Consider the following 22099-nt stretch of genomic DNA (forward strand, 5'->3'; position numbering starts at 1 on the left):
TCCGGAAAGTATTCATAGCGATTCACTTTTTCTAATTGTTTTATGTTACAGCCTTATTCCAAAATGGATTAAATTTCTTTATTTCCTCAAAATTCTACACACACCATAATGACAATGTGAAAAAAAAATAGTTTTTGAAATTGTTGCAATTTTATTAAAAATAAAAAACCTGAAAAATTATATGAACATAAGTTTTCACAGCCCTTGCCGTGAAGCTCTAAATTGAGCTCAGGTACATTCTGTCTCCACTGATCATTCTTGAGATCTTCAGCAGCTTAATTGGAGTTCACCTGTGGTAAATTCAGTTGATTGGACATGATTTGAAAAGGCATACACCTGTCTATATCAGGTCCCAGGGTTGACAGTGCATGTCAAAGCACAAACCAAGCATGAAGACAAAGGAATTGTCTGTAGACCTCCGAGACAGGATTGTCTCGAGGCGCAAGGCTGGGGAAGGTTACAGAAAAATTTCTGCTGCTCTGAAAGTTCCAATGAGCACAGTGGCCATCATCCTTAAGTGGAAGATGATTGGTACCACCAGGACTCTTCCTAGAGCTGGCCGGTTATCTAAAGCGAGTGATCGGGGGAGAAGAGCCTAGTCAGGAAGGTGATCAATAACCCGATGGTCACTCTGTCTGAGCTCCAGCGTTCTTCAGTGGAGAGAGGAGAACCTTACAGAAGGACAACCATCTGTGCAGCAATCCACCAATCAGGCCTGTATGGTAGAGTGGCCAGATGGAAGACATTTCGCCTGGAATTTGCCAAAAAGCATCTGAAGAACTCTCAGACCATAAGAAACTAAATTTTCTGGTCTGATGAGACTAAAATGACCCAAAGCACACTGGCAAAATATCAATGGAGTGGCTTCACAACAACTCAGTGAATGTACTTGAGTGGCCCAGCCAGAACCCAGATTTAAATCCTATTGAACATCTTTAGAGAGATCTGAAAAAGGCTGTACATCGCTTCCCATCTAACCTGATAGAACCTGACAGGTACTACAAAGAGGAATGGGCAAAAATCCCCAAAGACAGGTGTGCCAAGCTTGTGGCATCATATTCAACAAGACTTGAGGCTGTAATTGCTGCCAAAAGTGCATCAACAAAGTATTGAGCAAAGGCTGTGAATACTTCTGTACATAAGACTTTTCAGTTTTTTTTTTTTTATTTCAATAAATTTGCAACAATTTCAAAAATATTTTTTTCACATTGTCATTATGGGGTATTGTGCGTAGAAATTTGAGGAAATAAATGAATTGAATCCATTTTGAAATAAGGCTGTAACATAAACAAAAAAGTGAGGCACTATGAATACTTTCCAAATACAATGTAGATATATATAAATATTGCTAATAAAAATGTGTAATATATTAATACATATAATATTAATAATTGTATTATGCTCGTTAATACTGTTATTTTTATCATAATTAATGTAAAATAATTATTGGTAATAAATAATAAAAATAAGAATGGTTACCATTTGAATATAATAATAAATATAATTATAGAAATGTAATAGCAATAATACTTTCTTTATATATCATTAGCCTAAATATTAATTAGGCTATAGAAATTGACATTATACTATAAATGTTATTAATTTAGTTTTTATTAAGTTGTCCTTGTCGAGTTTTCTCTTCAGTGCTTCTCAGGTGAATATTGAAAAATATTCAGATTTCTCTGACGTTGCTCGGCATGTTGCGTGTCAAGGCGAGTTAACAGAGTTGGGCGTCATTAAAGGTGTGCGCGCTTCTGAATCTGGATAGAGAAAGAAAGAGAGAGAGAAGCAGGGGGAACGTACAACTGCAAACACGGACACGGTTTTGCTCTAGTTTTCCCCTCTTAACAATTTGGCGCAAAACTAACGTGGACAAAAAGTGTGCACCGTGCAGGCTTTGCGGGTAAATAATCTCCGCGCGGATAACCTTCAGCTCTCCAAAACTCGGAGTTCAAAACTACCCGAATCAACAAACAACACACGGGGAAGCGCAACTATCCAAAACATGACTTTAGCCACGAGGTTTCTGCATCCACCTACGCGTATGTGGTGATCTGTGAAGCAGCAGCGGGTCTCCGGACGGATGTTTGCGGTCGCCGAGCTCAGACGCGGAGCAGTCGCGCAGTGACGGGACCCGGACAGCCGCCTGGATTTTGGCTACGGAGATCATCAGTTCATCATGGTGTCCGTGAAGCGCTGTAAGAAGGCGTTTGTCGACTCCGTGGCTCTTCTTTTGTGTCTGGTTGTGTTGTGCGAGGCTCAGAATGACACAGAGCCCATCGTCCTGGAGGGCAAATGCCTGGTGGTTTGTGACTCGAACCCCGCCGACTGGAAGAGCTCGTCCTCACCGCTCGGAATCTCCGTGCGCGCAGCAAACTCCAAAGTGGCTTTCTCTGCGGTGAGAAGCAACAACCACGAGCCCTCCGAGATGAGCAATAAAACCAGAATCATCTATTTCGACCAGGTAAGGCTGTTTTACTCATTTAACTCGTCCTATATTGAAGAGGGCAGTGATTTTTAAAGAGAAATCTGACTTTTACAGACTAAGATGACGCGCGTAAGTTGGGCGAATATTGATTTTCACGTATATGTATATATATATATATATATATATATATGTGTGTGTGTGTGTGTGTGTGTGTGTGTGTGTGTATATATATATATATATATATGTATATATATATATATATATATATATATATATATATGTATATATATGTATGTATATGTGTGTGTATGTATGTAGCCTATGTATGTATGTATATATGTATGTATGTATATATATATATATACTTATTATATAAATATGAGTGTGTCTGTTTGTTCGTAATATAATATAGTATTTATATAGTTATTAATTTGTATTGCAATTGCATGTGATCATAATGTATATAATTTAGCTGACCTTTTGACAGACGATCTTGATAGCATTTTTTTTTTTATATATATTTTTGAGGAGTAAATTTTCACATTTTAACTTTTAATGTCAATAAACAGTATTATTGATTGTATCAACAAAGACGATAGACAACAGTGAATGCAAGATGTAGCAATATAATTTTTTGTGGTACAAATTAATTTAATTCTACACATTTTTGTGGGGTAAGTTGTCACGTTGACCTGTAAGTTGACTCAAATTGTAATCTGTAATGTCAGTAAACAGTATTAAATATGCTTAAATTAGCAAAAGTAAAAGTCAACCATGAATAAAAATGTATTAGCATCATTGTTTTGACCAAAAAATATGGTATTCATAAAATAAATATGTATTCATACAAACTAGATGACCAATTAAAGTACATGCAGTCACTTTTCAGTGAAGGCTTTGTTGTGACTGTGCGGTGTTTAGGCTTTAAAGTATACTAATTTGATTTAATATATGTATCAGGCACTATTTAGTAACATATTTAAGTTTTTGCTTGACTTTACTTTTACATAATAGTTTTTGGTTTTCTTTTGAATGAAACAGACATTAATCATTAAAATGAGATGAAACACTTAATCGTTAAGTTTATTTGTAATCATGGCAGATGCAGCAATTAAGATATTTCACCCTTTTTAAAAAGATTTAAATATGTAAAGAAAATGCAACAGGCATCAAACATAAAATAATTAAATTTGCCATAATTAAGCCAGGTCATAAAGCACCAGCTAATAATATCCTAAATCAAATTATTGTGATGACTGGAGAGGTAATTTACAATTTTGCATGAAAATAATTATTAAGGTCTATATGTCAAACTCAAACTTCAGCTATTTTTTATTGGAATAAATAGTTTAGCTGGCATCCTAGATATCTACATTTAGATGTATATACACGGTTGAAGTCAGAATTATTAGCCCCCCTGTTTTTTTTTCCCCAATTTCTGTTTGACAGAGTTTTTTAACACCTTTCTATTAATATTAATTTTAACAGCTCATTTCTAATAACTGATTTATTTTATCTTTGCCCTGATGACAGTAAATAATATTTGACTAGATATTTTTCACTTCTATACAGTTTAAAGTGACATTTAAAGGCTTAACTAGGTTAATTAGGTGAACTAGGCAGGTTACGGTAATTGGGCAATTTATTGAATAATGTTGGTTTGTTCTGTAGACTATCGAAAATATATATAGCTTAAAGGGGCTAATAATTTTGACCTTAAAATGTATTTAAAAAATTAAAAATGCTTTTATTCTTGCTGAAATAAAACAAATAAGATTTTTTCCACAAGAAAAAATATTATCAGACATACTGTGAAAATTTCCTTGCTCTGTTAAACATCATTTGAGAAATATATGAAAAAGAAAAATCACAAGAGGGCTGAAAATGTTTCATATTCACTGCTGTCCTGTTGTAAGAACGGCCTAATTATTAATAAATAATAAGTAACAATGGTCTGCTTGACACTGAAATCATGTAAGCATATGTTTCCAGCACATCTAAACAGGATTTATATAAATAACACTGTGATCAATCATTAGTAACAAGTCAAAATGTCAGGACTGCAAAGTGCAGAGTTTTTTTTATTATTGTATTGCTTATTTTCTGTCGTGAACGACCTACAAACCACTTTGGCTTTTCCTCACGCCTCCATCAATGCTTAATTTCAACTTTTAAGCTTTATGACTACAAAAAATGTTAATTGAAACATTCATGCATGTGCTGAATTTACGCCTTCGAATGTCTCCCATTCCGTTTGTTATGAACTTTAACACGCTAAAAATAAGCTCGTCCTTGTGTGAGTGTTCTGTTCGCTGTGTGTTTTTCGGTGCAAGGCACGACTCATCCTGATTTCATTCAGTTTGCTTTCTTGGACGAAGAATTAATGAGTCAACGTCATTATGCGGGGTCAGATCAAACACAGAGCATCCCTGAAGAAAACTAAACTCCTTTATTACCAATATCCTTGAAATGAATGGGAAATTATGCAGGAGATGAGGCCGACGTGTGTTTGTACTTCATGATTAAATTATTTCCCAAAAGAAAAGGGAGGGACATTTTATGAATCATGTGTGTCTCTCAATATTACTAATGCATAGTTTTTTGCAAAGTTCACTCAAGGGTCAGAAATTCACCTCTTCAGTTTCAAACAAACAAACAAACAAACAAACAAACCAATAAGTTAATAGTTGCAGATTTATTTTTTATAGTACAATCAAATTAACTTTGCAAGTTATTTCAACTTAAATTTCATTAAAATTAAAAAAAAAATCCGATTTCATTTACAATGAGGTTTCATAAGGTAGTTTCATATAGCTTAAAATTGAAATACTGTACTTTTAATTGTAGTAATAAAGTTAAAAAATAATTTATTTAAAGTCATGACGTGTTTTATGTTAATTTAACTTGTTGTTTTATAACATTATAGTTATAAAGTTATAAAATATCTTATTTTAAGTTAAATAAACATTTGTCAAATACTTTATTAGTGTTAAAATTAATTTCTCTGAACATTTTTTACCTTATTTATATTATATCTTATCTGATATATATTATTTATCATATCTGCTATCTTTATTGTCTTAAAATTGTAATTTACTTAATTACTTTAATTGGAAAATTATAAACTGTAACAAAATGAAACTGGAAATCATTAAAAAATATTAGTACATTAATAATTTACTAATAAATAGTAATCATTTTATATAATTGCAGCAATATGACAGATATTATTGCTAATGGTTGCTCTTGATGTTGATCTACAGTATGTATTTTGATATTGCTCTTGAAATTGCTATTGTATTTGATTATTAATGCGATCAAATAATAGAAGACATTTTTAAGTAAGAGTTTTGAATAAGGTCAGGTATTATTTGACTGCACAGTCAATATCATTAATCAAGTTATGCAAACAATTTTCATACTTGAATAGTTTCAGTACTTTAGTTTAATGAGAAGATTTGCAACACACTTAACACAATTCCACCATTTTTATCAAGTAATTGAATGCCTCCTATTGGCTTATGCTCATCAGACAATGTGTGTGAGGGTTATTATAAGTTTAGAGCTGCAAAAGTGTAGTTTAAAAAGAAATGTAATATAATATAATATAATATAATATAATATAATATAATATAATATAATATAATATAATATAATATAATATAATATAATATAATATAATATAATATAATATAATTAATATAATATAATTAATATAATATAATATAATATAGTATAATATAATATAATATAGTTAATATAATTAATATAATATAATTAATATAATATAATATAATATAATATAATATAATATAATATAATATAATATAATATATAATTAATAATATATAATTAATAAAATATAATATAATATAATATAATATAATATAATATAATATAATATAATATAATATAATATAATATAATATAATATTGCTACAGTTTATACATTTTGACTTTTCACCTTAATCACAAAACTGTACTTTAGCTTTGTATTATTCAGATTACTTGAGCATTTGGTGCCTGCTTATCTTTATTTTTAGTCATTTTGTGTCCTTTAATCCTTGTTAAGTTTCCATCACTGTTTTAGGAAAGGGTAATGCTGACAAAAAGCTATAAATATGATCCTAAAATCACCAATAGTTGGCAGTAATCCCTGTCTTAATGAGTGATTCAGTGGATCACACATTCACTTGATTCATTCAAAACTGCTGATTCATTTAGAAACAAGGGAATCCACAAAGTTCTGTTCAGAAGGACTCATGTCTATGCCTTTCGAAGTGTTAAACCTTGAGAGTGACAGGTTTAAGCGATTAGGGCATAAGGATGAGCTCTAGACATGGGATGATAACCATTTTCAATGTATACTCCGGTTTGAAAAAGTCAAGGTTTTAAAACCGTCAAAACGTGGTATGTGTACAATTTTTTCATTTACGTTTTTTTATTTATTTTTTTATGACAGCAGTATCTCCAGCAGAAAAGATATCCAAAGATGCTGTTTTAAATTGAAAAAAAAAACTGTTTTTGAAACAAGTGAAGCTGTTCCATAAACTAAGCTTAGAGCAAAAGCCAGGCTTATTTTTTTATTTAAATGTTTTATTTAAAAATGGAATAACTACAGCAGTTGCGATCGTCTGATCTCACATGAAGCATGAGATCGCGATATCTGATGACGTGTACAGGTGCTGTAGTGCTGTCCCAATTCTTAGGGGTAAAAATTGTAGCACTTCCCCTTCACACTCGTTTTTAATGGCAAGGTAAAGGGGTAGGGGTACAAAAATTGAATTATAATTGGGCCTAAAAATATAGACACAGGATGCAAATTTGTTATTATCCTTTGCAAGTCATCTGTCCTTAGGTCTTCATTTATTGAGTGATACATCCTAGCACCTGAAATTCAATACCTGAAAGTTTCATAGGTTTAGATTTTAGTTTCGTAGGTTTAGCTGAAGGAAAGACAGTTAAAGTGATAAACTCTTCTGCAATGTAGGATTTTTTTCAGCAAATTAGTGTAAATTAAACTTACAGAACGAAACGCTGTATATTTACAGTGCAATTGATCTTGCTGTACATGCATTTAAAGCATTGCACATCTTTACTGTAAAAATACAGTAGTTTTAGCCTTCTCACCTACAATGTAGCTTAATACAATACACAAAATTTACTTGTATTTACCCTTTCATTCATCTGCTTACTGTAAACCTATCCAAAAGTGTAAATAACTGTATTTTCTAAGGTTGGCCAGGATTCACGCTCATTTTTTTACTGTATTTAGATTCACAGCAAATTAAAAATACCTTTTTATTGCTGCCAAGAGGATATTTCCTACAATGCAACTTTAAAATAGAGAAGCATACTGGATTACTGTAATACATTCATTCAGGGGTCGCCAAAGCAGAATGAACCGCCAACTATTCCAGCAGATGCTCTTCCAGCTGCAACCCAGTACTAGAAAACACCCATACACTTTCGTATTTACACACATACTCAAACACTATGGCCAATTTAATTTACCCAATTCACCTATAGCGCTTGTCTTTGGACTGTGGGGTAAACCGAAGCACCCAGAGGAAACCCACGCCAACACAGGAAAAACATGCAAACTCCACAGAGAAATGCCAAGTGGCGCAGCCAGGGCTCAAACAAACTATATAACCACTGATCCATCATCCCGCCCTACTGTTACACACTAAACTATTCATATTACAGTAAAATACTGTGCAATGTACAAAACAATTGCTAACTCCTAACTGCTGCTCCACCTGAAAGCACATGCTGGAGATTTACTAGAATGTATTTACTGGCAATGCGCATTAACCTTGGGGTATAATGTCAGCTCGCATATCATTAAAGCAACAATTATGATATTATAATACACACTAAACCAGGGGTGTCCAAACTTGGTCCTGGAGGGCTGGTGTCCTGGAGAGTTTGGCTCCAACTTTAATCAAACATACCTAGACTAGCTAATCAAGCTCTTACTAGATATACCAGAAACTTCCTGGCAGGTGTGTTGAAGCAAGTTTGGGTTAAACTCAACAGGACACCATCCCTCCAAGACCGAGTTTGGACACCCCTGCACTAAAACGGTTTAACTCACCGTCCTGTTTTAAATCAGTTTGTCACGAAAGTGAAACAAAAGAAGACATTTTGACGATGTTTTTGCGATGGATGTTGACTGATGATGTAAATGCATACAAGGCATCAATGTGGTTTAAAATAGCTTGTTTATTTTCCAAGGCTTCAGGTATTTGCTGAAGTTCATTATTCACTGAGAGAAGTAACAGAGTCTTCAGAGTGATTTGTTTGTGGATTAGACTGATTCTTCTGACTCATGCGAGTTTCAAATTCAATGGTCTATTTCTAGAAATAATATGAGTGAATAAGACTTGCATTTTGATCTGAAGCTACTGTCTGGCTTCAGAAGGCTCATCTTTATGAACTTTTTATGAATTTCTTGATCTTTCTGTTGCTTGACGCACAAGTTAGTTAATAAAAACAAAAGAACTAAAAACTAGAAACTAATGTTTTAAAAAACATTTTTAAATGTTCAAATACTCTTTTTTTTTCGCTTCTGGCAATAAAATATGTAATTTTAATTATTCAGTTTACTTTTAACATGCCCCAAATTGTATAAAAATTACAAAAACACTTAATTTATTTATTTTTTGATATTAAAAAATAAAAATATTTAAAATAAAAATGCAAAAATAAACTAAAAGCCAATTCTGTTAGGGATGGCTGACGTGTTTCAACACAGTGTCGAGATCCCGAAGCGCAAGTTCTTCGAAACACTGCACCCCGAAGCATGATCCGAAACACCCAAGTCACGTGACTAAAGCGATTCAAATCATTGATCAGTTCAGAAGCGTTGCGAGACCTGGCGAATTTGGATTTGACTGCCAGGGTCAGAAAAACGTGTCTCTCATGTGGCCTAGTGGACTGGGCATGTGCATGCTGTTACTGTGCTTCAAATGACTTTTGGGTTCAAATCCCAACTTGTACAAATAATCCAAAATCATAATTTTATGTACTTTAATCATGTTTCTGTTTTATGGTGTAGTCTAAATAGGATACAGCTGTGGATACGCCATCAATTTAGCATCATTTTTGTAACACTGTAAAACAATAACTAATATTTACTGTGATGTACTGTGTATAGTTGGGTTTAGGGTTTGGGTAGACGTTAATAAAATACAAAAAATGGGAATTTTAATGAATAATATAAATAATTCTTGTTCACTTCTGGCTAAAACTGTGTCTGATTTAGCAACAACCTAGTTTTTTTTTACCAAAACAAGATAAATTTATTCACAAAGTGTTTATTCGTGACAAATACAAAGTTCCTTGACAAAACACAAATTCAAAAACACCATTTATTTTCATTCATTCATTTTCTTTTTGGCTTAGTCCCTTTATTGATTCGGGGTCGCCACAGGGGAATGAATCACCAACTTATCCAGCACGTTTTATGTTGCGGATGCCCTTCCAGCTGCAACCCATCTCTGGAAAACATCCATACACTCTTATTCACATTCAAACACTACGGACAATTTAGCCTACCCAATTCACCTGTACTGCATGTCTTTAGACTGTGGGGGAAACCGGAGCACCCAGAGGAAACTCATGCAAACGCGGGGAGAACAGGCAAACTCCATACAGAAACACCAACTAACTAGCGACCTTCTTGCTGTGAGGCGACAGCACTGCCCACTGTGCCACAGCGTCACCGCCCATTTATTTTATGGTAAAATAATTTTAAGTCTTATATTTTATAATATAACCAATATCATTTTTTATTTAGTTTACGTTTTTTGAAACATTTTAGACATTAACATGTATTCATATTACATTAACTCACAACAATTTCACAATTATTACAAATTAATATATTTTAATAAAATGCTAAGAAAGTAAAACTATACATAAAATACAATTGTTACTTGAAAGAATAATTAAAAATCAATGTTTCATTTTTTACTACACTAATAAAAATATAGAAGAACGTTTTGAAAGAAAGTACAATTTTGATTTATCTGCCAAATTTAATGTTTGTGTAATTTAATAGCACGTTTTGTAGAGAATATCCTTTTTTATGACATATTTTTTAGTGAATATATATATATTTTTATAGTTTTACTAAGTTATAAAAACGTACAAATTTTGGCAAAACAGAAAATAAAAAAAAGAACTGATAAAACACTGAAGAGTTCAGATGCAAAACCCTCTAAATCCATCAGATCTCTGTTTTTGTAAATGAGTATTTTCTGTTAGACTCCTCTAATAAGGTTCAGAAGTTTAATTTAATAAATAATTATAAGGTTATTAGCTAGTAAATTAAATAACTTTTTTTCATTAATGCCACTCTAGACAATTCTTTGGTTTTTAACAAGATACATTTTCTTTTGCGTCAAAACCAGCTAAATCCACTTCTGCTTTTTATGCAAAAATAAAAGAATTGCATCTTAACTTCATCTTTCGAAGTATATTATAAGAAGAAGACTCTCAGCGACACTAAAATAACAGAGAAACGAAAGACAAAACCGAATTTTGTTTCCACTGCAAATATTTTTCAGTGAATTTTCAAAATCTCTTTTTAGTTCATAAAAGTAGGATTCTATAATAAATAAATAAAAAAAAAACGTTAATGGTAACATGAAATCAAGCTACCATTAACGTTAAGAAACTTGAAAAAAACTTCACTTTCAGCTAGCTGCCAAGAAATAGTTTTTTTTTTTTTTTTGAGATATTGATTGTTACAAACCCCTGATGTTCATCTAGGGAATGGGGTCTGACATTTATGTGCAATTAAAATATATATATTTTTACAGATAGTGAATAAGAGCAAAAGACAACCAAAGTAGCTACCAAAAATACATTAATTTATTTTCAATACCCAAATGTGAACAAATACAACAAATTAATCAAAATAAAGAAAATGTAAAGAAGCAAATACAATAAATACAACAATGAAGCAGTGACGCAGTAGGTAGTGGGTCGCTGGTTCGAGCCATAGCTCAGTTGGTGTTTCTGTGTGGAGTTTGCATGTTCTACCTGCATTCACGTGGGTTTCCTCTGGGTGCTACGGTTTTCCCCACAGTCCAAAGGCTTGCAGTACAAGTGAAGTGGGTAGGCTAAATTGTCTGTAGTGTACTGTATGAGTGTGTGTGTGTGAATGTGTGTGTGGATGTTTCCCAGAGATGGGTAATAAAGGCACTAAGCCGACAAGAAAATGAATGAATGAATGAATGAATATATACAACACTAAGACAAATACAAAGACAGGAAAAAAAAACAGGAGAGCTGGCAGAAGGGACGAGGGTGGCGGTTAAGAAATGAAATGAACCAGAATTCCAAAAGCATCTAACTAACTAACTATGTGAAAACAAAATAATTAACAGGCGAAGAGTCTTCTATGTCCTGACTGTCTACTCTATCTATCCAAAAAGTTCAAGGGGTGGCGTTTGCCCCTAATCTAATGTACTATACAGAAGAGTAGTACTATGTGTTGCAAAATGTATGTCACGTGACCTTCTTACCTGTACGCTTTGTCCAAGCCTCGTAAACAATGTTAACTGAGAAATGGAATGATATACGAATAACGGAGGGATAATGTGCACACAGAAACGAGCAAAAACAAAATACACAGTTAAACAGGGTTCTTTAGTAATGTAACGATATAAACACAAACAAGCGGAAAAAGAAAAGGGAAGGAAGGGGCTGGTGAGTGATCTGAAGTGCGCTTTTATGACGGGTGGTCTTTGCTTACTGGATGTGACGTAAGAGTGACGTAACCGGGGTAGGAAATGATGGACAGCTGAATAGACCAATGAACGGAACCTGAGAATAATGAAAGCAGATACAGAAAAAAAGAGCAACAGAGAGAGAGAGAGAGAGAAAGAGAGAGAGAGAGAGAGAGAGAGAGAGAGAGAGAGAGAGAGAGAGAGAGAGAGAGAGAGAGAGAGAGAGAGAGAGACAATATAGACAATATAGAGACAATATACTCTGGCTGACTATCTTCACACAGTGACAGATAAAGGTCTGAGGAACACCCTGAGCAGATACAGACTCAGCGGACACCAGCTGGCCATAAAGACGGGCCGGCACAGACAAACATGGCTGCCGGTGGAGGAGCGGCTGTGCCCACACTGCCCTCAGCAGCCGATTGAAACAGAACTGCACTTCCTTACGGAGTGCACAAAATACTCAGAGATCCGGGAGAAGTTCTACCCGAAACTCACACACACACACAAAAACTTTGAGTCCCTGTCAAACAATGAGAAACTGCCCTTCCTCCTGGGGGAGTGTGTATGCTGCTGTGTGTTAGCAGCTCAGTTTGTGCACTCCTGCCACCGTCTGAGGAACCCACAATGATCCGCTCCACTGTCTCCAACACACAACTGGAACTCTTTACTTGTGGACTTACTGTTTATATTATTGTCACCACTTTTATCCTGTTTCACAAATTACCATTAATCTATTTTTATTTTTATTAATATTTTATTTTTACTGATATATTGTTATTTTTATTAATCTATTTTTATTTTTTACATTTCTTTTCTTTATTTCTATATTATATTTTATGTTCATATTTGTTTGCACTACTGCCCTTTTTGCACTGTCTTGTCTGTACGCAGCGGCGCTGCACTGCTTTGGCAATACGAATGTACAGTTATTTGTCATGCCAATATAGCACCTATGTGAAATGTGAAAGAGAGAGAGAGAGAGAGAGAGAAACACAAACAGAGCACAAATAACACAAATACATAACATCGATATATTTCTAAAAAACATAATAAAATGACCAAATAAACAAAACCAAAAATATAAACTAATATCTGATACAAAAATATTATTAACAGTGATAACAGTCTCTCAGCGACACTTAAAATAACAGCACAGAAAAACCAACGACAAACAAGTTTGCAACAACTTGAGCACGAGCAACTCAAATTGCATTTAGGCATGATTTATTCCTTTAATTCCTCCAGATTTCTCTGGATAGCCCAGGATAAGCTTGTCTCTTTTTGCTGAGACGCACAGAAGCGGTGTACATTTTGCCCTTGAGGAGCCATTATTGGCCTCTTATTGCTTTGGCTGCAGGAAACTGAGCAAATAAGGTGAAAAAGTGCGAAGTGTCCAGTAGCCCTCATAAGAGCGTCCAGTCACCGGTCTGGGAAACGCTTGTGAATCTTTCTGTGAAGCTAAAAAAGAGTGTTTGGGCTGCTGAGTATCATCTTGCTTCATTATCACTGCTAGTTTATGTGGAAAGTCTTTGTTGGCTTTACAGACGCAGGGAGTTCAGCATCAACGGCTGCGCTGAGCTATAAATATTCATGCATCGCTTATAGTACAATGAAGACCCCAAAATCTGAAAGTGACAGTCAAAATGCTTGGTTTAAAATGTGTAAAGAAAGACTCCATTGGTTGATGTGTTTGATCTGTTTAGCCGCCTGCCTTCCGACCTACTGCAACCCATCTCTAGGAAATATCCATACACACTCATTCACACACATACACCACGAACAATTTAACTTACCGGATTTACCTGTACCGCATGTCTTTAGACTGTGAGGGAAACCGGAGCACCCGGAGGAAACCACATGAATGCAGGGAGAACATGCAAACTCCACACAGAAGTCATCTCCTTCCAGTTATCAAAGAATAAATGTGTTCATTAATTATAGTTTTGTAACTATTACATTTTTTAAATTCAAAACTGTAATATTTTCATCAGTGTAAAACCTATAAACAGTGGGGAAACATTTTTCTGTAATTGTGTACCTGGTCTCCACTTTTGCCATGTCCTCTTTTGGCTTTAACAAACTTATCCCTCAGGTTTTTCCAAATATTTTAACAAAAACTTTCCTTCTTTTCCATGGCTGTTGCAATTTCTAGCTGAGAATTATTGATCTGGGCTCGGTTTTTCAAAAGGTTTAATCCGGATAAAATAATTCTGGATTCAGTAATTCTTATTTTGCGATCCATGATCAAGAAAGTTTTTCAAAACAACATCGCATTGGATCAATCTGATCCGGATCACCAAATCTGGATAACCAGCGCTCAAACAGGAAAACATCACAATGTAGAACTATAGATATGTAAAGAGCAACAAGTAGAATATCCATTGTGGGGTCAATATAACCTTGATTTAATTTAAAATGAAAACACACACATTTAAAAAAAAAATAAATAAATAAATAAAAACAAGAAAAACCCCACCCCATCCTTTTCAGCAGTCCGCTCATCTGAGACCTACAACACAAACACTGTACATTGAGGATATTTATAACAAGTTTCAAACATAGATGTATTGAATTAAAAAAGACTTAAAGTCAAAAACTCCACAATAATTTTAGACTTCTTCATCTGATGAGGAGAGACCAGCTTGTCTGAGCGCAGCTTTTAGGAGGCGGATCTCAAGTCTGGCATTGGTTTGCTGCAGTTTGGTCAGAGTCAGTTGTTCATTTGCCAGACGAAGCTGTGCTTCTGCTCTTTCAGTCTCTTTTTACAATTGTTAAAAGTGATTTAAAAAAAAAAAACTATGGATTTTCCTTTTCATTGCATGCATCATTAATAAATATTGTAAAAAAACAAAAAAATTCTATTGTGATGAATATATATATCAATTAGTGACAGAATAAAAAGTATTTTTTCGGTCAATTTTTAACAGCTGTTTGGGGGAGTATTAATATGAGGCCAAACTCTTTCTACTTTGCTGTAGGCCTATACTCAAAGGCCGAATACGTTAAAGCCTACCTTATCAATGTAGCCTGACGGATGAAAAAATACAATTAAAACCTTATGAATAAATAGTATATCTTGTAAGATTCTGCATGATACAAATGTATTATTTGATACATTTTTAAAGTTTTCATTACATTTTGGGCATGTAATCCACGCTGAATCCACCCTTCTGATGGGATCAGTTTAATCCAGACTTTTTGGATCAAAGTGATCTAAATCCTACCAAAAAGGGCTGAAAGACCCAAAATAAAGGTTTGATCCGGATCAAAAACAGATTTGATTACTTGATCTAATCCGATTATGTAATCCGTTTTTACTTTTGAAAAACCCGTTTTCAAGATTTGATCCAATCCGTTATCCAAAATCCTTGTGGATTACTTTTGAAAAACCGGGCCCTGGCTATCTCTAATATCACGGATCAAAAAGGTGTCTGTACAGTTGTACCCATTTCAGGCAAAATCTCTTCAAAGTGTTTCATATTGAACTCAAATCAAATGCGCCACTGTGCAAACTGTTCAAACTTTTCGCGCTCGAGTCTCAAAAAAAATAATGCGTTCTGCCAGCCGAAATCATGTCACGCGCACCCAAAGTGAACCTCTGCTAACACATCGATGATGTCACATTTGCCATGCGCGCTCAAGCAAGCTAGTGGACGCGTCGAGTATAAACCAGGCTTAACAATACAACTCATCCATTTTACATGAGTACCTTCCCTTTGCCTGAATGCTTTCAGAATCTAAAACCCTCTTTTCATTTCCAGGTTAAAATGAAAAGAAATCCCGCAGCTCTCAGACTTCTGGAGCTCAGTGTTTGTAGCCTGTGTGTTTGCGGCTGTTCATAAAAAAGCTGAACAAGCATGAGCTGTCTCTTTTTGTTTGGGCTCTTCTTCAGCTTTAATAAAGCAAAGATCAAAAGCGAGAGCGCCATGGACCAGCGTACCTGTGTGAGGACAGTGAACAGACTAGCTTCATGTCTGAGAGTGAAAGGAAGACAGTAAATACACTTTCTTTTTCATGTTCAATTCAATCAAGTTTGCTGAACAGGACCTGAATTTTCATCAGTCTGGAGAACGCTGAGTTTTAATCCTGCTGCAGGACATTTGAGGCTGTTAATGTTTGATTTAAAGTTCATGTGAAATCAAAAGCTAGTTTTATTAGGCTTTCTCATTATATTATTCTGCTTTGTCTGTATATTCATGAACGCACTAGTTTGTAGGGCAAGTAGTTTGACCGTTTTCTGCTGTTTATTATTCCTATTAAAATTCACATTTGAAAGTTATAAACATTTCAATGTTTATAACTTTTGTCAAAATGAATCAACGATTTATAGTTCTGCGTTGAGGGATTGACCATGGCCCACACACAGTGCCTGCCTTTTGCACGTAGTCATTCATTTATATTTCTGTGTTCTGTTTGTGTTGCTCTGCAATAACACTTCTGAAACGCTAGCTTGCAGTGGGTTTTGATGTTCCTCTGTATCGAGTTTCTTCGCTGGTGTTTTGTTTTTTCTGAACGCTACCTTAATGTACAAGTAGCTAAAACTCGCTCATTTTAGGGCAGGAACCAGTGAATGTGCTACAACTTAAGTCATAAGGTAAACACAAAACAAAAGTATCCAAATGGACTGCCTTTAGGGGACACAACACTTGTAAACACTCGCTCCAACAGGATCGCTGCTCTCTCGTGGCTCTCTGCCCCGCATACACTCGTCACTGCTTCAAATCAACCAACCACGGGGCTTGCAGTACCTATCGTCATGATGGTGTAGTTACATTTTTTTTTAAAGGTGCAAGTCAGCGTCGATGCCAGCCATGGCGAAGGGTCTGCGATTACACAGGCTATACCTGACCATATTCGTACACTAATATAAATATAAATCAGCCTCAGCCTAGAGAAATGCAGTAGAGAGCGAATCAAATGCACGTGCCAGCATGCACCACAAAACATAGGAATAAGAAAATTATTACATTTATCTGAGCAGATGCTAATGGTCTAATCCGATTCAGTGATTTATGCTAAGCTAAGCTAAAAGTGCTTCTGCCACACCCTGAGATCAGCTGACTGGATTAAAAAATGGTAAAATTCAACTGTTTTACTCTGGTAGTAGTAAAATTTGCCTTTTCCAAAAAAGTGGAGTGTTCCTTTAATGGATTTGGAGGTATTAGTGAGATTTCTGTTCCCATCTTCCCATTTTTGGTGTGTTTTATATTTAGCTTTTGTAGGATGTGGATCATTTGTAATATAATCTTGCCTTCTTTTTTGTTTTTCTTAGTTTATTGGTATATGTTGTTATTATGTTTACTGTTGTTGTGATGAAACGTATTAAAAAGGCCATCTAGAAAGGCAGCAAGATTTATTGTACATTTTCTGGTTGTATCATTTTGCTGGGCACTGTACTGTATTTGTCTGAATGTGTATGTGTGCGTGTGTGTATGTGCTGAAAGCTCTGTCTGCTCTAATCTCTCTGAAATGCCCTTTTTGCAGGTTCTTGTCAACATTGGAAACTATTTCACATTGGAATCTGTCTTTCTTTGTCCCCGGAAAGGAGTCTACAGCTTTAACTTCCACGTTATTAAAGTGTACCAGAGCCAGACTATACAGGTGAGCAAAGCTTTTATGTGTTTCTTACAGAAAGACAATATTTGATCGCCTTCATTTTAAAATCATATCTGAGTTAGAGGATGTAGAAATAGTGTGTGGGTCTGTATGAATAATGCAATTTTAATATATAATTAGAATGCATTACAGTACAATGAAGTTTTAATATATTACAATGAATGATTCCGATTAAAAAAAATCAATGTCAGGTAAAGGTGTAGTAGGTGATTTGTGGTGATTAGTAATAGGTGATTTTTGGTTGAAAGTCTCTTCACAGGCTAATAGTAATGGTTACAGTAAATGATCTAAATGTGTTTATATGTATTTTTATATTTTGGGTAAGGCATAAAACCAAAAAAAATGTTCATCCAATTAAATAGAGTCGGACAGACATCTCTCATAATTCCGATAAGTAGCCTAATCTGCAAATACAGATGTAAATTTCTGCACAGCCGTTTGCACGCATCTCTGCCGACTGCCCCGCATTCACGCACGATCGGTAAAAACCTGCTGAATCTAAACTTTTTAAAAACCTGAATCAATATTGGAGTTACCTTTGCACGCTGGAGAAAGAATGACACCATGTCCGAAGGATTTCTCTTAGACAGGTAATGTTCTGGTTTAAAACCAAAGGGGTTTTATCTTCACAGAAGTGTTGTTCTCACACTAAAACCTTCTGATGAAAGATTGATAAGACTATTTTCAGTTTCATAAGGGACCTTTTACAGCATCAATAATGTAGATTTTAATTAGTTTAACAACAAAACACAAGTAAATACCGCTATTCTGCCTAGTCTCTCCCTATATTGTTTACCATGCAACTCTAATATTCAGTTTGAAATAGCATGTCAGTTGGCTTGCATGCCGCCTGACAAGCACTAGTCGCTTTTAACACATGAGAGAGGGTTCTTTTGCCGTGTTTGTGTTTAAGGAGGCGTGGCTCTAGATGGCAGGGGAGGGACTGTGATTCAGATATTTATGCTAAGCTGTTAGCATTGTGGAAGATCACCTACTGCACCTTTAAATTTCTAATAGTACAATTTTCTCATGCTTTAGGTTACTTTATATTTAACTAAATAATTTAATATTAAAAAAATAAAATATTTAAAAATGTGATAATATTGTCCTTAAAATAGTCCCTTCATAATTATAAGGTATGTTTATTAAAGCCTTTTATTCATAAAAGCATTAATTTGACTATTTTGATGTTTTGTTAGGTGAAGTTTATTTTTAAACTAATTTCGAGAGGAGCACATGCTCTTTTATTAGTTAAGAAAGTTTGCTCTGATCTGTATCTTAAATAATACAATTAATTCAAATATTAGATAACCTAAATATACATTTGACTGGACACTACCTGACAAAAGTCTTGTCGTTGAGTTGTAAGAGCAGCAAATAAATTCCAAAAGGTAGATTTTTCTGATGAATCATCTGTTGAACTGCATCCCAATCATCACAAATACTGCAGGAGACCTACTGGAACTTGCATGGACCCAAGATTCTAATAGAAATCAGTCAAGTGTGGTAAAGGAAACATCATGGTTTGGGGTTACATTCAGTATGGAGACGTGCGAGAGATCTGCAGAGTGGATGGCAACATTAACAGCCTGAGGTATCAAGACACTTCTGCTGCCCATTACATTACAAACCACAGGAGAGGGCAAATTCTTCAGCAGGATAGTGCTCTTTCTCCACATCAAAGTTCCTGAAGGCAAAAAAGGTAAAGTTGCTCGAGGATTGAGGATTGGCCAGCCCAGTCACCATAAATGAACATTATTGAGCATGTCTGGGGTAAGATGGAGGAGGCATTGAAAATGGATCCAAAGAATCTTAATGAACTCTGGGAGTCCTGCAAGAACTGTATCTTTGCCATTCCAGATGACTTTATTAATAAGTTGTTTGACTTATTGCAGAGATGTATGAATGCAGTCCTCCAATATTCATTATTTTTTCCACTGCAGCATGACTTTATATTCTATACTGTACATTATTTCTGTTAAGTGTCTAAGCAGAGTCAGACCTTACTGTCCTAATTAAATAATTAAAAATCAAGGCTTGATCATATTTTATTTTGGTAAAATAAACCTAATCTAGAGGCCTTTGCCTTTCATATAAGCCACTTCTGATACCAAATGATCAACTAGAAGTCCAGTTATTATTTGTTGTTCCTAAAACTTGGATAGGTGACAAGACTTTTGTCGGGTAGTGTATAATCACACCAACAGACTGATCTACAGCACTGAAAGACATCATAAGTGTCACAATAGGTGTTTGTTTTTACATATAGCCAAAAAGTAAAGGCAAATTAGATCGTTTTAGTATAAATTAGTATAGTTTGACCTAAACAAAATACGCAAACTAACCAAAAAACTCCCAATTGTTAACATATAATTCGCAACCTGATTGGTTATAGAAAACATTTAGTGGACAGCAATGTAAGGCATTATGAATATTTCTATAATGCATTGCAAGCAGACTTCAAGTCAAGTGCTATGAGAAAAAACCTCGGTGTAAATAAATGTTAGCAATAAAAAATCCAAGTGGCCATCACAAAAGGAGATTCATGACACAATATTTTTTTCTGAAATTGATCTCGTCACAGTTGAGATTTTTGCATTGATTTTCTTTTTATATCTCTGTGTTTGTGCTCCAGGTGAATTTAATGCTAAATGGAAAACCAGTCATCTCTGCCTTCGCCGGCGATAAAGACGTGACGCGTGAAGCCGCCACCAACGGAGTCCTTTTGCACCTGAATAAAGAAGACAAGGTTTATCTGAAACTGGAGAAGGGGAATCTGGTAGGCGGATGGCAGTACTCCACCTTTTCTGGCTTTCTTGTTTTCCCCCTGTAAAGCAGAAGTACTTCACCATTTCTGTCCCGTCGTCATTGTGTAATCGGCCCTTCAGCATTAATCGGAGGCCCTCAAATGGAGTGATAGCTCCAGACATTCATTCAGCTGTTGTCTACGGACTACTGGAAAAATGTGTCAATGGCAGTGAATCTGGAGAAGGGGGACATGTAATTCAGTGCAATATCACTTTCTGCTGCAAGTCGCTCTTCGTGAATCCAAGGATGTTCAACATCACGTTTGTTCGATTCGTTCGTACTTGTGTTTTGTTTTACTTAGAGTGTTTTATAGTGAAACATCTGTGAAAATGGCCTCTATTATGCTATTCTAAAAAAAAAAAAAAGGTTATGTTTTCATAATGTCAACATCAAATCTTTTCTCACAGTTCCTGAAATAGTTGGTTTGGCAGTTCAACCCAAAAATAAACATTTCTTCACTAACTACTTACACTCAAGCGGTTCTGAACGTTTATGAATTTCTTTCTTTTTTTTGGATGCAAAGCAATAAATTTTGAGGAATGTTGGGAAGAAGCAGCCATTGAGGTCCATAGTAGGAACAAAAAATACTATGGAATTCAATAGCTATGTTTCCATCTAAAAATGCGAATTAACTCGTCACTTCCTGATTAACTGGCGCCAGAAATCAACAGTAAAAATGAAATTTGCTGCAGTTGGAGAAGCTGCGTCAATCTGTTCTTCATCTAATAAAAGACTTGCGCTTCAGAAAGCAATCCTGACAGGCAGTGAACGCGCGGTGGCGTTTGAAGGTGACAGACGTGGAGCACAGGCGCTCTTGATTCTGGAGGTCATTAATAATACAATAACACTAATATTTAAATGGTAAGGCATTTTAGAATGACCAAAACAAAGTTTCAAATGTTTTAAAGTGTGCTCAGCTGGCTGGTTTGTCCATTTACACACATTTACATCATCACATGATCTCTTACAACACAATCACATGGCCTTTTTTAATGCGCATACTGAAATTTGTGTGGTAAAAGTGTTTTCATCGTAGTTTATGCGCATCTTTTCTTATCGAATAAAAAGTTTATCCTACTCAGTTATGCGGATATGTTTTTTATGCGCATTTTTAAAATGTATCCGCATCTTGGCGTTTCCATCAATTGTTTTTAATGTGCAAAAATAGGTGGATGGAAACATAGCTAATGACTGTTTATTTCCCCCAACATTCTTCAGTATATTTTCATTTGTGTTCAACAGAAGAATCGCAAATTGGAACAAGGAAGCAAATGATGACAGAATTTTCATTTTTGGGTGAACTATCCCAGCAGGCACGGCATGACATCAGATAGATGTTGTAGCCCAACATTGTGGGGGCGTTGCATTTTGTTTGGAAATGAAAATCTGGTTGACGTTAGAACCCAACATTTGGTCAACGTCAATGTCCAACCTAAAATCAACCAAATATCAACTGATGTTAAAGCTTGACGTTGTGTGGATGTTACCACTATAACGTCTA

The 22099-nt window shown here is 34.9% G+C and overlaps 1 protein-coding gene across 1 annotated transcript; it reads left to right on the forward strand.

The window, feature by feature from the left end:
• The first annotated feature begins 1776 nt into the window (after positions 1 to 1776).
• On the forward strand, positions 1777 to 21060 carry cbln4 (cerebellin 4 precursor). Its single transcript, NM_001110391.1, is given in 3 exon segments — positions 1777 to 2464; positions 17659 to 17775; positions 20426 to 21060. Coding segments are annotated over 3 exon segments (600 nt in total). The 5' UTR covers positions 1777 to 2179; the 3' UTR covers positions 20624 to 21060.
• Positions 21061 to 22099: the final 1039 nt, after the last annotated feature.

Source organism: Danio rerio, chromosome 23 (genome assembly GCF_052040795.2).
Source record: "Danio rerio strain M-AB ecotype USA chromosome 23, GRCz13ab, whole genome shotgun sequence".
Classification (NCBI taxonomy): Eukaryota; Metazoa; Chordata; class Actinopteri; order Cypriniformes; family Danionidae; genus Danio; species Danio rerio.